This window comes from Thermobia domestica, chromosome 14, assembly GCF_964235325.1.
Source record: "Thermobia domestica chromosome 14, izTheDome1.hap1.1, whole genome shotgun sequence".
In the NCBI taxonomy this organism is placed as follows: Eukaryota; Metazoa; Arthropoda; class Insecta; order Zygentoma; family Lepismatidae; genus Thermobia; species Thermobia domestica.
In genome coordinates, this window is record NC_137467.1 from 139,330,833 (window position 1) to 139,348,947 (window position 18,115).

General features: G+C 33.8%; 1 protein-coding gene across 8 annotated transcripts in view; it reads right to left on the bottom strand.

Moving 5' to 3' along the window:
* Nucleotides 1-18,115, bottom strand: part of rg (A kinase anchor protein rugose) — a 1,617,632-nt gene that overhangs the window by 706,901 nt on the left and 892,616 nt on the right. For 5 of the 8 annotated variants that reach the window (XM_081738906.1, XM_081738905.1, XM_081738904.1 and 2 more), the window contains 4 exons: nucleotides 17,709-17,837; nucleotides 13,682-13,892; nucleotides 10,443-10,775; nucleotides 8,374-8,500 (listed from right to left, as the gene is read on the bottom strand). In XM_081738906.1, the coding sequence (XP_081595032.1) occupies nucleotides 8,374-8,500; nucleotides 10,443-10,775; nucleotides 13,682-13,892; nucleotides 17,709-17,837 (800 nt within the window). The remainder of the gene's footprint in view (nucleotides 1-8,373; nucleotides 8,501-10,442; nucleotides 10,776-13,681; nucleotides 13,893-17,708; nucleotides 17,838-18,115) is intronic. The other 3 variants (XM_081738911.1, XM_081738912.1, XM_081738908.1) reach the window with 1 other exon arrangement.

Genomic DNA, 18,115 nt, shown 5'->3' on the forward strand with positions numbered 1-18,115 from the left:
ATTAATGTTAATGCTTCGTGCTGTTTTTGAGTAAGTTCCATCTATTTTAGGACAATTTGCTTTAGGAATATAGACTCTGCGTAGTCTCTTCTATATTTAAGCTTAATTTTAGCCATCTTTCTGCTTTGGTTTTTGATATAAGTTGAGGAATTATTTGCTTTTCATTGATTTTCCAATGACTTTAATGTTAATGCTTCGTGCTGTTTTTGAGTATGTTCCATCCATTTTAGAACAATTTGTTTTAGGAATATAGACTCTGCGTAGTCTCTTCTATATTTGAGCTTAATTTTAGTTATCTTTCTGTTTTGGTTTTTGATATAAGTTGAGGAATTATTTGCTTTTCATTGATTTTCCATTGACTTTAATGTTAATGCTTCATGCTGTTTTTTAGTATGTTCCATCCATTTTAGGACAATTTGCTTTAGGAATATAGACTCTGCGTAGTCTCTTCTATATTTGAGCTTAATTTTAGCCATCTTTCTGTTATGGTTTTTGATATAAGTGGAGGAATTATTTGCTTTTCATTGATTTTCCATTGACATTAATGTTAATGCTTCATGCTGTTTTTTAGTATGTTCCATCCATTTTAGAACAATTTGCTTTAGGAATATAGACTCTGCGTAGTCTCTTCTATATTTGAGCTTAATTTCAGCCATCTTCCTGTGTCGGTTTTTGATATAAGTGGAGGAATTATTTGCTTTTCATTGATTTTCCATTGACATTAATGTTAATGCTTCGTGCAGTTTTTGAGTATGTTCCATCCATTTTAGGACAATTTGCTTTAGGAATATAGACTCTGCGTAGTCGCTTCTATATTTGAGCTTAATTTTAGCCATCTTTCTATTTTGGTTTTTGATGTAAGGGGAGGAATTATTTGCTTTTCATTGATTTTCCATTGACTTTAATGTTAATGCTTCGTGCTGTTTTTGAGTATGTTCCATCCATTTTAGGACAATTTGCTTTAGGAATATAGACTCTGCGTAGTCTCTTCTATATTTGAGCTTAATTTTAGCCATCTTTCTGTTTTGGTTTTTGATAAAAGTGGAGGAATTATTTGCTTTTCATTGATTTTCCATTGACTTTAATGTTAATGCTTCGTGCTGTTTTTGAGTATGTTCCATCCATTTTAGGACAATTTGCTTTAGGAATATAGACTCTGCGTAGTCTCTTCTATATTTGAGCTTAATTTTAGCCATCTTCCTATGTCGGTTTTTGATATAAGAGGAAGAATTATTTGCTTTTCATTGATTTTCCATTGACATTAATGTTAATGCTTCGTGCTGTTTTTGAGTATGTTCCATCCATTTTAGGACAATTTGCTTTAGGAATATAGACTCTGCGTAGTCTCTTCTATATTTGAGCTTAATTTCAGCCATTTTCCTGTGTCGGTTTTTGATATAAGTGGAGGAATTATTTGCTTTTCATTGATTTTCCATTGACATTAATGTTAATGCTTCATGCTGTTTTTGAGTATGTTCCATCGACTTTAGGACAATTTGCTTTAGGAATATAGACTCTGCGTAGTCTCTTCTATATTTGAGCTTAATTTCAGCCATCTTCCTGTGTCGGTTTTTGACATAAGTGGAGGAATTATTTGCTTTTCATTGATTTTCCATTGACAATAATGTTAATGCTTCATGCTGTTTTTTAGTATGTTCCATCCATTTTAGGACAATTTGCTTTAGGAATATAGACTCTGCGTAGTCTCTTCTATATTTGAGCTTAATTTCAGCCATCTTCCTGTTTTGGTTATTGATATAAGTGGCGGAATTATTTGCTTTTCATTGATTTTCCATTGACATTAATGTTAATGCTTCATGCTGTTTTTTAGTATGTTCCATCCATTTTAGAACAATTTGCTTTAGGAATATAGACTCTACGTAGTCTCTTCTATATTTGAGCTTAATTTCAGCCATCTTCCTGTGTCGGTTTTTGATATAAGTAGAGGAATTATTTGCTTTTCATTGATTTTCCATTGACATTAATGTTAATGCTTCATGCTGTTTTTTAGTATGTTCCATCGACTTTAGGACAATTTGCTTTAGGAATATAGACTCTGCGTAGTCTCTTCTATATTTGAGCTTAATTTCAGCCAGCTTCCTGTGTCGGTTTTTGACATAAGTGGAGGAATTATTTGCTTTTCATTGATTTTCCATTGACATTAATGTTAATGCTTCATGCTGTTATTGAGTATGTTCCATCCATTTTAGGACAATTTGCTTTAGGAATATAGAGTCTGCGTAGTCTCTTCTATATTTGAGCTTAATTTCAGCCATCTTCCTGTTTTGGTTATTGATATAAGTGGAGGAATTATTTGCTTTTCCTTGATTTTCCATTGACATTAATGTTAATGCTTCATGCTGTTTTTTAGTATGTTCCATCCATTTTAGAACAATTTGTTTTAGGAATATAGACTCTGCGTAGTCTCTTCTATATTTGAGCTTAATTTCAGACATCTTCCTGTGTCGGTTTTTGATATAAGTGGAAGAATTATTTGCTTTTCATTGATTTTCCATTGACATTAATGTTAATGCTTCATGCTGTTTTTGAGTATGTTCCATCCATTTTAGGACAATTTGTTTTAGCAATATAGACTCTGCGTAGTCTCTTCTATATTTGAGCTTAATTTCAGCCATCTTCCTGTGTCGGTTTTTGATATAAGTGGAATAATTATTTGCTTTTCATTGATTTTCCATTGACATTAATGTTAATGCTTCATGCTGTTTTTTAGTATGTCCCATCCATTTTAGAACAATTTGCTTTAGGAATATAGACTCTGCGTAGTCTCTTCTATATTTGAGCTTAATTTCAGCCATCTTCCTGTTTTGGTTATTGATATAAGTGGAGGAATTATTTGCTTTTCATTGATTTTCCATTGACATTAATGTTAATGCTTCATGCTGTTTTTTAGTATGTTCCATCCATTTTAGGACAATTTGCTTTAGGAATATAGACTCTGCGTAGTCTCTTCTAACTTTGAGCTTAATTTCAGCCATCTTTTTGTTTTGGTTATTGATATAAGTGGAGGAATTATTTGCTTTTCATTGATTTTCCATTGACATTAATGTTAATGCTTCATGCTGTTTTTGAGTATGTTCCATCCATTTTAGAACAATTTGCTTTAGGAATATAGACTCTGCCTAGTCTCTTCTATATTTGAGCTTAATTTCAGCCATCTTCCTGTGTCGGTTTTTGATATAAGTGGAGGAATTATTTGCTTTTCATTGATTTTCCATTGACATTAATGTTAATGCTTCATGCTGTTTTTTAGTATGTTCCATCCATTTTAGAACAATTTGCTTTAGGAATATAGACTCTGCGTAGTCTCTTCTATATTTGAGCTTAATTTCAGCCATCTTCCTGTGTAGGTTTTTGATATAAGTGGAAGAATTATTTGCTTTTCGTTGATTTTCCATTGACATTAATGTTAATGCTTCATGCTGTTTTTTAGTATGTTCCATCCATTTTAGAACAATTTGTTTTAGGAATATAGACTCTGCGTAGTCTCTTCTATATTTGAGCTTAATTTCAGCCATCTTCCTGTTTTGGTTATTGACATAAGTAGAGGAATTATTTGCTTTTCATTGATTTTCCATTGACATTAATGTTAATGCTTCATGCTGTTTTTTAGTATGTTCCATCCATTTTAGAACAATTTGCTTTAGGAATATAGACTCTGCGTAGTCTCTTCTATATTTGAGCTTAATTTCAGCCATCTTCCTGTTTAGATTTTTGATATAAGTGGAAGAATTATTTGCTTTTTGTTGATTTTCCATTGACATTAATGTTAATGCTTCATGCTGTTTTTGAGTATGTTCCATCCATTTTAGAACAATTTGCTTTAGGAATATAGACTCTGCGTAGTCTCTTCTATATTTGAGCTTAATTTCAGCCATCTTCCTGTTTTGGTTATTGATATAAGTGGAGGAATTATTTGCTTTTCATTGATTTTCCATTGACATTAATGTTAATGCTTCATGCTGTTTATGAGTATGTTCCATCCATTTTAGAACAATTTGTTTTAGGAATATAGACTCTGCGTAGTCTCTTCTATATTTGAGCTTAATTTCAGCCATCTTCCTGTTTTGGTTATTGATATAAGTTGAGGAATTATTTGCTTTTCATTGATTTTCCATTGACATTAATGTTAATGCTTCATGCTGTTTTTTAGTATGTTCCATCCATTTTAGGACAATTTGTTTTAGGAATATAGACTCTGCGTAGTCTCTTCTACATTTGGTCTTAATTTCAGCCATCTTCCTGTTTTGGTTTTTGACATAAGTGGAGGAATTATTTGCTTTTCATTGATTTTCCATTGACATTAATGTTAATGCTTCATGCTGTTTATGAGTATGTTTCATCCATTTTAGAACAATTTGCTTTAGGAATATAGACTCTGCGTAGTCTCTTCTATATTTGAGCTTAATTTCAGCCATCTTCCTGTTTTGGTTATTGATATAAGTGGAGGAATTATTTGCTTTTCATTGATTTTCCATTGACATTAATGTTAATGCTTCATGCTGTTTATGAGTATGTTCCATCCATTTTAGAAAAATTTGCTTTAGGAATATAGACTCTGCGTAGTCTCTTCTATATTTGAGCTTAATTTCACCATCTTCCTGTGTAGGTTATTGATATAAGTGGAGGAATTATTTGCTTTTCATTGATTTTCTATTGACAGTAATGTTAATGCTTCATGCTGTTTTTGAGTATGTTCCATCCATTTTAGAACAATTTGCTTTAGGAATATAGACTCTGCGTAGTCTCTTCTATATTTAAGCTTAATTTCAGCCATCTTCCTGTTTTGGTTATTGATATAAGTGGAGGAATTATTTGCTTTTCCTTGATTTTCCATTGACATTAATGTTAATGCTTCATGCTGTTTTTGAGTATGTTCCATCCATTTTAGAACAATTTGCTTTAGGAATATAGACTCTGCGTAGTCTCTTCTATATTTGAGCTTAATTTCAGACATCTTCCTGTTTTGTTATTGATATAAGTAGAGGAATTATTTGCTTTTCATTGATTTTCCATTGACATTAATGTTAATGCTTCATGCTGTTTTTTAGTATGTTCCATCCATTTTAGGACAATTTGTTTTAGCAATATAGACTCTGCGTAGTCTCTTCTATATTTGAGCTTAATTTCAGCCATCTTCCTGTGTCGGTTTTTGATATAAGTGGAATAATTATTTGCTTTTCATTGATTTTCCATTGACATTAATGTTAATGCTTCATGCTGTTTTTTAGTATGTCCCATCCATTTTAGAACAATTTGCTTTAGGAATATAGACTCTGCGTAGTCTCTTCTATATTTGAGCTTAATTTCAGCCATCTTCCTGTTTTGGTTATTGATATAAGTGGAGGAATTATTTGCTTTTCATTGATTTTCCATTGACATTAATGTTAATGCTTCATGCTGTTTTTTTAGTATGTTCCATCCATTTTAGGACAATTTGCTTTAGGAATATACACTCTGCGTAGTCTCTTCTAACTTTGAGCTTAATTTCAGCCATCTTTTTGTTTTGGTTATTGATATAAGTGGAGGAATTATTTGCTTTTCATTGATTTTCCATTGACATTAATGTTAATGCTTCATGCTGTTTTTGAGTATGTTCCATCCATTTTAGAACAATTTGCTTTAGGAATATAGACTCTGCCTAGTCTCTTCTATATTTGAGCTTAATTTCAGCCATCTTCCTGTGTCGGTTTTTGATATAAGTGGAGGAATTATTTGCTTTTCATTGATTTTCCATTGACATTAATGTTAATGCTTCATGCTGTTTTTTAGTATGTTCCATCCATTTTAGAACAATTTGCTTTAGGAATATAGACTCTGCGTAGTCTCTTCTATATTTGAGCTTAATTTCAGCCATCTTCCTGTGTAGGTTTTTGATATAAGTGGAAGAATTATTTGCTTTTCGTTGATTTTCCATTGACATTAATGTTAATGCTTCATGCTGTTTTTTAGTATGTTCCATCCATTTTAGGACAATTTGCTTTAGGAATATAGACTCTGCGTAGTCTCTTCTATATTTGAGCTTAATTTCAGCCATCTTCCTGTTTTGGTTATTGACATAAGTAGAGGAATTATTTGCTTTTCATTGATTTTCCATTGACATTAATGTTAATGCTTCATGCTGTTTTTTAGTATGTTCCATCCATTTTAGAACAATTTGCTTTAGGAATATAGACTCTGCGTAGTCTCTTCTATATTTGAGCTTAATTTCAGCCATCTTCCTGTTTAGATTTTTGATATAAGTGGAAGAATTATTTGCTTTTTGTTGATTTTCCATTGACATTAATGTTAATGCTTCATGCTGTTTTTGAGTATGTTCCATCCATTTTAGAACAATTTGCTTTAGGAATATAGACTCTGCGTAGTCTCTTCTATATTTGAGCTTAATTTCAGCCATCTTCCTGTTTTGGTTATTGATATAAGTGGAGGAATTATTTGCTTTTCATTGATTTTCCATTGACATTAATGTTAATGCTTCATGCTGTTTTTTAGTATGTTCCATCCATTTTAGGACAATTTGTTTTAGGAATATAGACTCTGCGTAGTCTCTTCTACATTTGGTCTTAATTTCAGCCATCTTCCTGTTTTGGTTTTTGACATAAGTGGAGGAATTATTTGCTTTTCATTGATTTTCCATTGACATTAATGTTAATGCTTCATGCTGTTTATGAGTATGTTTCATCCATTTTAGAACAATTTGCTTTAGGAATATAGACTCTGCGTAGTCTCTTCTATATTTGAGCTTAATTTCAGCCATCTTCCTGTTTTGGTTATTGATATAAGTGGAGGAATTATTTGCTTTTCATTGATTTTCCATTGACATTAATGTTAATGCTTCATGCTGTTTATGAGTATGTTCCATCCATTTTAGAACAATTTGCTTTAGGAATATAGACTCTGCGTAGTCTCTTCTATATTTGAGCTTAATTTCACCATCTTCCTGTGTAGGTTATTGATATAAGTGGAGGAATTATTTGCTTTTCATTGATTTTCTATTGACAGTAATGTTAATGCTTCATGCTGTTTTTGAGTATGTTCCATCCATTTTAGAACAATTTGCTTTAGGAATATAGACTCTGCGTAGTCTCTTCTATATTTGAGCTTAATTTCAGACATCTTCCTGTTTTGTTATTGATATAAGTGGAGGAATTATTTGCTTTTCATTGATTTTCCATTGACATTAATGTTAATGCTTCATGCTGTTTTTTAGTATGTTCCATCCATTTTAGAACAATTTGTTTTAGGAATATAGACTCTGCGTAGTCTCTTCTATATTTGAGCTTAATTTCAGCCATCTTCCTGTGTCGGTTTTTGATATAAGTGGAAGAATTATTTGCTTTTCATTGATTTTCCATTGACATTAATGTTAATGCTTCATGCTGTTTTTTAGTATGTTCCATCCATTTTAGGACAATTTGCTTTAGGAATATAGACTCTGCGTAGTCTCTTCTATATTTGAGCTTAATTTCAGCCAGCTTCCTGTGTCGGTTTTTGACATAAGTGGAGGAATTATTTGCTTTTCATTGATTTTCCATTGACATTAATGTTAATGCTTCATGCTGTTATTGAGTATGTTCCATCCATTTTAGGACAATTTGCTTTAGGAATATAGAGTCTGCGTAGTCTCTTCTATATTTGAGCTTAATTTCAGCCATCTTCCTGTTTTGGTTATTGATATAAGTGGAATAATTATTTGCTTTTCATTGATTTTCCATTGACATTAATGTTAATGCTTCATGCTGTTTTTTAGTATGTTCCATCCATTTTAGAACAATTTGCTTTAGGAATATAGACTCTGCGTAGTCTCTTCTATATTTGAGCTTAATTTCAGCCATCTTCCTGTTTTAGTTATTGATATAAGTGGAGGAATTATTTGCTTTTCATTGATTTTCCATTGACATTAATGTTAATGCTTCATGCTGTTTTTGAGTATGTTCCGTCCATTTTAGAACAATTTGCTTTAGGAATATAGACTCTGCGTAGTCTCTTCTATATTTGAGCTTAATTTCAGCCATCTTCCTGTTTTGGTTATTGATATAAGTGGAGGAATTATTTGCTTTTCATTGATTTTCCATTGACATTAATGTTAATGCTTGGTGCTGTTTTTGAGTATGTTCCATCTATTTTAGGACAATTTGCATTTCGAATATAGAATCTACATTGTTAGTATAAAAAACAAGTTAGTATAAAAAACACATTATCCAAGCGTCGGCACTTTCACCACTGACATGAATGTAAGTTTTTTCTGGTTTCCCCTGGTACCGTGCTGCATTTTCAATTAACGATTGTTGGATTTTTTTAAAATTACCACTTAGATAAATTAATTACGAAAATTGTTGTTAAAAAGACACTTACCTTCCTTCATTAATGAGTTCGATGAATGCCAAACCAGCATGTTTCTGTAAAGAATTCTGCCACTCTTGAGAGCACAGCAACATAACCAACTCCACAACTGAGTTACTGTTTTTGAAAGTAGTTAGACCTGTAAGAAATATAATAATTGCTGAAAAGAGTACATTATCACAATACAAATTAGAAATGTTAATGTTTACAATTTTACTCAATAAGAGTCGTCCTGAAATTAACGCCGCTACCGTAATAACTCCTCTCATTTTTATCAGATTGCACTGAAACTTCACATATATGTAATATGATATATTATTAATGTGTACACATGTGCACGTATGTTTTTTATTACTTGCACATAATAGAGAAACAAAATGCTCTGATCGAGTATTCACAAATAGAAGGTTGCCACGCTCCGGATATCCACAGCAAGCTCTAGGTGATGTGTGAACTGATACAATTGACATTTGTCATGTTAGAAAATAGATGAAGAAAGTTCAGCAGGCGGAACGTCGGTGGCTGATACATTGAAGTGACAGACCTGCAGTGACACATAAAAATGGAGAAAGATTGTGTGTGCTGATTGAAAAGAATTGTCGTAGAACCAAGAAATCTGCAGGGATTTCTTTAGATATTATGAAGCAGTGTTTTTATATGCAGGCTTTAAAGAAGTTGATGGAAATTATTCAACGAAAAAGAAAACAGTTCTATTGGATAGTGTTGCTCGTTCAATACCCCATTCACGATAACGCCCATCCTCACATTGAAAACACCACCAATTTTTGCATACAATAAGAAAGACATACACAATAATCCGGGGAACGATAATCATGGAGTATTGACACGCTATTAGTCTAAAAATTTTTTTTTTATATTTGAAACGTGCTTTGTACACTAGTATGAAGGTATGAAGTGTTCACGCTTAGAACAAGGAAAAAAATTCTAAACATATGCAACTGCCAAGATGGAGTAGAATATTTTATTTTTGTGGGAGGGGAAAAAAAACTATTACACAATTTTCTTTATTCTTTGGTGAGAATTAAATAGGATATGTTCGGGAAAACTGTTAGGGCTTTCAAACGCTAAGTGCCAAGGAACAGTTACATATAATATTTTATTCTGTTCTCTACGTGAAATAAGTGTCATGTACATTTCTCTCTCTCTCTCTTTCTTTTGATGATGAAAATACGCAAAACTTTCTTTATTATCTACTCACACGCTGTGGTTAGTTCGCGTGAAGTCAAACGACACAAGCACACAAGAGCCTTCGACATGCGTTGAGACAGAGTTGGGAATATTTCCCCTCTCTTGTATGACTTAAAAGGTAAAATTCTTTCTTGCTTTACAGTACCATCATCACAACAAATTGTGAAGTTTATTTTTTCTATAGATGTGCAATTTGTATATAAAGGATGCCGCCTTCTACGTGTGGTGGCTGGTGCCATAAATAAGTCATCGTCTGCGGGAACTTGTGGAAAACACCCCCGATAACTAAATGGCCAACCAGAACCCTCATTTCCAGTATTTGACAGACGCTTGTCAGGTCCACGTGGACACTTAGTTGCCATAGTTGCAAACTCTGTCCTTTCAGTCAGTGATTAGAAGATTGTTGTTCAAACATATATAGTTTTCCTATATATATTATACTCGATTGTAGCAAAATGTGGAGGCATTCTTGACAAGTTATTCACATCATATATTAAACAAAAATTACAGATTTGAATTATTTTTCTTTTTAAAAAGAAATGCCTGTTCCCAAGATTAGCTTCCTTGTTCTTACATTGTCTGGCATCTGATCCACATTAGCTATAGTAAGAGAGAGAGAGAGAGAGAGAGAGAGAGAGAGAGAGAGAGAGAGAGAGAGAGACAGAGACAGAGACTGGGTATTGACATATTGCAACCAACCCCGAAAATGCGGTTAAAAGAGGGATGGAGGAATGAAGGGATACTGCTGTAAAATCCAGCAGGGAAAGTTCAAAGAATCGGCCGAACTACACATCTAATGAAGAAATAATCTATACCAGAGATATCCATGAAAATGTTACAATTAACCTGAAATCTATTACAATTGCACTAACCTTTTCCTTCCATTAGTAACTCCTGTCCATGTGATCCAATTAACGTTTTCGACAAAAAGGGCGCGAAGTCTACCATAATCTCCCGTAATAAAGGGCACACGGATCCCAGTGCCATCTCCAGTTTCTGGGTAAGACTAGCTTCTCGGGACGGGGTTGGGATGGGCAGGTTATCTGTATTGACAAGTGACTTGATGGGAAGTTCGTCTGGGCGGGCTTGTGCAGGAGGATGAGGCAAAGTATCCGGCGTGTGTTGAACTCGCACTACGGAGATCTCTCCTTGAGGCTTCTCACCACGCTCTACTCCCTGAAGTTCGGATTCATGGACTGAAGGAACTGAAAAGTACACACGAAACAGAAATCAGAAATTTATGAACACATATACTTAATAAAGTAAATAACAGGTATTACTAAAGAAATAAAGAAAAAAGTTTCTTGGAATAAGTTAGTAATGAACTTGTGACACAGTACATAGTTCACGTTTCTCCTTCTATTATTATTACTGTACAACGGAGATGAACAAGACAATGCACATCGGAAGTATCTTAGCATTGGATAGTATTGTTGTGGTATGACTTGTTTTGAATGAATAGCAACGAAGTTACAAGGGCCTGAAAATATGAATTTTTTGAAAGGTGTTATTTCAAAAACATGCTTAGGAAAGTATCATATTTAATTATTTGTGTGGTTTTCAATTGGCAAACAAATCATTTTATCGTTTACAGCACTTCGATATCTTAAACCGATCCGGAGATATGATAAACATTGATAAAGTTCGCAACACTGCTGAAAATGACGTATTTCTGGACAATATTTAAACTGATTGTTGTTTTCTTTCTCCTTTATAGCATTGCAGGAATAAGTTTTCGTAGACGTAATTACAACAAGTCCTCGCAACTACATGCTTTAAGCAGTGTTGCAAACTTCAGCAATGTTTATCATATCTCCGGAACGGTTTGAGATATCGAATTGCTGTAAACTGCAAAATAATTTACACATCCATTGTAAACCACACACGTGACTAGATATGATACTTATCTAAGCATCTTTTCTAAATAAACCCTTTCTAAAAAAATTCAAATTTTCATGCCCTTGTAACTTCGTTGCTATTCATTCGAAAAAAGTCATACCATAACAATGCTATCCAACGCTAAGGTATTTCCGATGTACATTGTCTTGTCCATCTCCGTTGTGTTGTATGTGTGATAGAGGCTTCCAAACTTTGGATGTTTGTAAATTATAACATCCTTAGTTTGTTACACTGAATAATAAATGTGCTATTTTAAGTTTTCGTTTAACATATTGATTTCAAATATGTAATAATCTGACGTAGTGCCATTTGAAAAATATAACTTTATACTGGGATGGCAAGACTGTTCACTTGGTGTTGTTGTTTAATACATAAAACAATGTCCTCCTCCTTATAGTTGTTTCGTGCAAAGTTTCGCTTTTCTTTCTCTTCTGGTTTCTCCGTTATTACGGATGTTCCAGATAAATTGTCCAACCTGCATATAACATTTTATAATAAATTTCTGACCTAAAATTATATAAAGGAATTTTTTCTTTGCGTATTTTTATTTATATTTATTTTTGACAATGTTAAATTTGAAGTTAAAGTTCAAGAAAAATAAAAAGTTTATAACTGGCTGGTTATACTACAACGAAAATTTAAACATTGAATTGTTTTTCCTCTCTAAATGTATTTATTTATTCTTTAGTTATCTAACGGTAATCTGTCTCTCTGAAACAAAGAGTTTGAGATCTATGTCAAGACATTTTCTCTCACTTTAGGTCAGCTTTCCGGAAGTCAAAATCAATTGAGACAGACTGTTCGGACTAACTCCTGCAACAACAACAACAATACTCAATTCTAACCTCGCATAAGTATGTTGTGATGTCATGAGCTCTCAGTAAAGCTGGCTCTCAATGAGAAAGGTTGGGAAACACTACTTTAAGCAATAGCTTCATCCCTGAAGTTATATATACGAGGGCCGTTCATAAAGTAACCTCCGATTGGTTAAAAAAAGGAAATCAAAGTAAATAAGAAGAATTTATTATATATATCTGAAAACTACTTCTTTGCTCATTTTTCAACATACTTCCCATAAACATTCAAGCATTTATCATATTTGTGCACTAGCTTAGAAATTCCATCAGCATAAAAATCTCCTGCATTTGCCTTGAGCCAGCTTGTGATCGCATCTTTCGAACTTCTCGTTATCACTAAGGACTCAGATCCAAGCCACTTCTTCATATGCATAAAGAGATTTGTGGAAATTCATGGGAAAGCTCCGAGGTTGTCAAACGTCGATTTGCACGAACTTTTCCATCAATTTTCTGAACGAGTTCATCAGTGACCACTGATGGCTTGCCACTCCTCTCTTCGTCATGAATGTTTGTTCGTCCACTTTTAAATGAACGAACCCATTCACAAACAACTCTCATTCATCACACTTGGTCCATACACGGCACAAAGTTCCCAATGAATAGCAGCTGCTGAATATTATTTTGCCGTACGAAAATGTATAACAGCTTGCACCTCGCACTTGGCGGGGTTTTCTATTGCAGTACACATTTTCAGACGCTACAAAAGTGAAACTAAACATCATTCAACGAACCTTCTGATCCTGATGTAAACATTGCAGAATTGTATTATTCCGCCAGTCATCGGATGATTGGCTATCGGTCAGCGCTTCTTTCCAGAAACACGTGCTTTTACCCTGTCGATATTTTACTTATTCCCCGCATGTGGCCGTATTGTTAACTGTGATTCGCGCTAAAGTTGGGTCAAAACCACTTTCAGTGCATGCGTATTCTCTTTTATTGCATTAATTCAGTTTAGTTCTTAGATAAAGTGTTGTTTCTGTTGTCTAATTCTAAGGAATTCTGGTAATGAGCCTTATAAGCAAGGACTACTTTCTTCTGCCGCATGGGTGTTCTAGGGCTCTCTAACCAATGAAATCAAACAATCATCACGTGTATTTGTTTACATGAGGTACTGAACGTTCCTTGAATAAACTTTAGTGATCAGACAACCTTCACTCTACCACAGCTAGGTGCAGACTGATCTACTGCGCACATCTGTGTAAAGATAAAAGCGCTGCCCCTACTACTTCACGCACAGTGACCAATCGGAGGTTACTTTCCGAACATGCCTCGTATACTGTTTTACCCTATACAAAGTCATCTTTGAACTAGTTAATAACATACTACTTCATACAAATGAAGTTTAATTGACTTACCTCTGCTATGAGACATATTGTGAATATTCCTATGTTCTTCCTTGGTCCCAACAGATTCTCCTTCTTCGTTCAAGTTGACATCTGTCCAATTTTCGTCATTGGCAACCACTTTTCCATCGTCTTCTAAGATGTCATTCGTAGACTGAATGTCAAGGTTGTTTTCCGTAGCACTTAGGTTTATTGCATTGACTTCTTCGACAGAATCTATGCTCTGTAATTGAAAGTAATTATAAATTTCTATCCTAAAAATATACCAACAGTAACTCGTGAACTTTTAACATGAAGAACATAAATACAAAAGAACAGTTTCTTCGTATTTGATACTACTACTTACTACAAGCAAATCTGGGTCACAAAAAAAAGCAAGGAGTACAGTAAAAATATATGAATTAAGTACAGCAGACTCCCAAGTATCCGGCTCGTGACTATCCAGCCTCCATACTATCCGGTCTAGTTTTCTTTTATCGTAATTAAATGAGGAAGTCAAGGCGTTACATTGGCAACATTGCCAAGGCATTGGAAGCGGGAGTCTGCTACGGCTACGATCCTCCTACGTGTCGTGTGCAAAATACAAGTTGTGGCAGGAAAAGAGCAGCGTTCTGCTCCTTGTTTATTGTTTCGTGAGTGTGTAACGGACCTCAATACAGTACGTTTGCCGCTGTTCCTGATTATAACTGTACAGTACGTACAGTACTGTATTCGTAAAATTGGGGGCATGCTTAATGTTCATAAAGAAATGAGTTCATAAAACTCCGGCCTTCCGGTTTTTTTGTTATCCGGCCTGCCCTTCCGCCACATTAGGCCAGATACTCGAAAGTCTACTGTATTATAAAAAAGCAAGGTGCAATCTCTCATCTTTGCTGTTGCTTAACATAAGTACAGTATTTAGGATGTAGATACATATCGTATATACTCAAAGGAATCTGTATCTTCTGTTTCAAAACCCTATTTCACACATTTCACACACGTATTTCAGAATAGATTCCATCTCCAGCCTTACCCCTGTATTAAAATCGAATGGATCCTTTTAGTATGAAGTCTTATCGTAGCTTCACACTGTGAAATAGAAATTACTTGTTTCAAAAACATTACTAGAAACAAGAAGTCTACTGCATTTCAGTGTAAAGAAACTTTGTTAATTTAGAAATAAAGAAATGTAGCAAACAAGAAGGAATTCATGACGGGAAAATGAATTCTTTCGAAAACAAGCGTGACAGAAATAAATATAGTGACTGATTAATGTTTTATAGCACACAGTGAAGAAACATTGTTGAAACAATGTCGCATGATGAAAGCGGACCAGCAATATTTCTGTTTTGATATCGTCCATCAATTGTAGCCTTCTTCGCCCCTCCCTCTCCTTCCTGACACCATATCTTCTGGCATGTCCCTCATGATACAGCTTCTTCCTAGTCAATGTCCCAACCAGTTTCTCTTACTCTCTTCAACAATACCTAAAATTGTTCTTTTCTCCCACAATATTTCTAATACTCTAATTCGTTTTCCGCTCGACTTAGCTAGTTCTTTCTATTCTTCTCTATTTCGAAAGCTGCCAGTCGTTTTTCATCATTTTTGCGTAATGTCCATGTTTCTACCCCATACAGTACAATATTCCATACGAAGCATTTTATGAGTCTTATTTTTCAACTCTTTATTCCAGGTCTCAAAAAGCAGATTTTTCTTTCTTTCAAAGTCTTCTTTCGCCATTCTTACCTTTGCTTACCTTATCGAAAACTAGTCACCTGTTCTATTTTCTTCCCTTCTACTTCTATATTTGACATCGACTGCTTCGTTCCTATCACCATGGCTTTTCTTTCTAACATTTATTTTGATCCCATATTCTTCAGAGCCCTTTCTCAAACTTTCTAACATCTTAGAAATAACATAAGTCAAATGCTAATGGTCATCGCAAGAAACAAACCACATCACTAGGAAGTACTTTCGAAGAACATCGTCTTCATCTTCAGCCCAGGCACACTTCGAAAAGGATTTAAACCATAGGAAAGAAATTATGGATAGTTAAAAATGTTTAAATTATTTTAAAACTGTGTGAATCAAAAATCATCTTGTCACTAGAAATAGAAATCTTACTGATTTTCTATTCAAATTCTGCATAAGCCCCATATCATCTGCAAATCGTATACATCTAATTATCGTACCTCCCACCGAATCCCAGTTTCATTATGTAGGTCTTTTTCACTTTCTCTTCTAGTTAAATATTAAATATTGTACGCGAGAAGCAGCATCCTTGTCGAATTTCCCTTCCCATTGTACTCTCCTCTGTCATCTATTCTAACACTTACTTATTGGTTCTACAAAAAACAACCTATTTGCCATACCAAAGTAATAACTGTAAGGCACTGGAAAATAGTAGATCGAATTCGGAAGAAACAAATGAGATGGTTTTCGAGCTTACTCTCAAAATGGCAGTTGTATCATTCCTTATTAGTCTTCTGCAAACCACTGTCCTTGTGTATCTCAGTTATTTCTGAAATCTGCGTACCACTGTCCTTGTGTATCTGGTTATCTCTGAAGTCTATGCATCGCTCCCCTTATGTATCTGAGTTATCTCTGAAGCTTACGCATCACTGTTCTTGTGTATCTGAGTTATCTCTAAAATCTACAATCCACCGGCCTTGTGAATCTTAGTTCTCTTTTTAATATGCGTATTAGTGTCCTGGTGTTTCTGAGCTACCTCTGAAGCTTGTGCATCACTGCCCTTCCGTGTGTGAGTTATCTCTGTAGCCTGCGCATCACTGCTTTTGTGTATCTTAGTTCTCTGAAGCCTCCAAACCACTGCGTTTATGTATCTGAGTCGTCTCTGAAATCTGTGTATCACTGTTCTTGTGTTTCTGAGCTATCTCTGAAATCCGTGTATCACTGTCCTTGTGTTTCTGAGCTATCTCTGAAGTCTATGTATCACTGTCCTTGTGTATCTAAGCTATCTCTGAAGCCAGCGTATCACTGTCCTTGTGCACTAGAGTTACCACTGAAACTTGCACATCACTGTCCTCATTTATCCAACTTACTTCTGCTAATAGTAAGACGCGAAAATTTGTTTTAATAATTTTTCTAAGTATAAAGAATAATATTTCATTTTGCGTCAGATATTATTTCTATAGCTTTGTCCACGTTGAATTATCAATACATTAAGCAATAAACAGCATACTAGCTCATTTTCCCACGGTTTTGGCAACCTGTAACTCTGAAACTAAGCGATTCCAAGGAAATGTTTACTTTTTTTTTTCATGAGTAAATTCATCCCTCAAGCGTTGTTAACCGTGTACATTAACACATTGTACATTGAATGTTGTAATATGTTATCTTTCCCTACCTATTTAATTTTTCTTTACCTATTTAATCTTTCCCTATCTATTTAATTTTTCTTTATCATTTTTTATTTCCGAAGATGCTAAACAGTTTTTAGAGAAAAACTTAAATTCAAAAGAAAATTATTTCTGATGTTGGTAAATATTATATATATATATATATATATATATATATATATATATATATATATATATATATATATATATATATATATATATATATATATATATGTGTGTGTGTGTGTGTGTGTGTGTGTGTGTGTGTGTGTGTATGTAACAGATGGTAAATATTATATATATATGTAACAGATCAATTTTACCTTGTAAGTTTTAACATACTTCTATTTACATACTTCTCATATGTTACAACACAACGTACTACACATAGTATTAAACACAATAGGAAACATAAACTTTTAAAGATTTAAAAAATCTGTGACAAGTTATTTGCTTCAGATTTATGTGCTAGTTCCACATGCAAAATGTGAAAAGCATTATTAATATAAAACTTACAATTAAACATTAACTGGCCGTAATTTAAACATATGACAGAATTACAATTACAAAATCCATTCTAACGACACATAACGCAAACTTTCACATTACAATAAAAAAGAAAGAAGATTGACACAGAAGAAACGAAAACAGAATATCAGTTGAGCATGCATGGCAACAGCACAGAATTAGTTTTCTTTTACCTTCGTTTGATGGGAAAGAATCTCAGGACGCATTGCGGGCCGGCTGAACCTGACGTTGTCCTGAGTATCTACATCGTAAGTATGGGTTAAAGAAGAAGCATGGGGTGGAGCTCTGGATCTTGTACTACCCTACAGTGTTATTAAAAGGTTAAGAACGTTAGCACACGTAGTGTTATTTTGGGAGATAGACATAAGAATATAGAAAAGATCTATAAGTTCGAATATTAATAGAAAATGTTAATATTGTTAAGTATAAAGACAGAAGGAAGATCTATTTTTATTAGCTATGCATTTCTAAATTTATCAATTCCAGCCTAATATATACCACTACTAGGGAAGGCCAGAAAGTTTTTACCCTTATCATTCATTCGTTCATCCTGTATTCATTCATTTCGTACATTATCAGT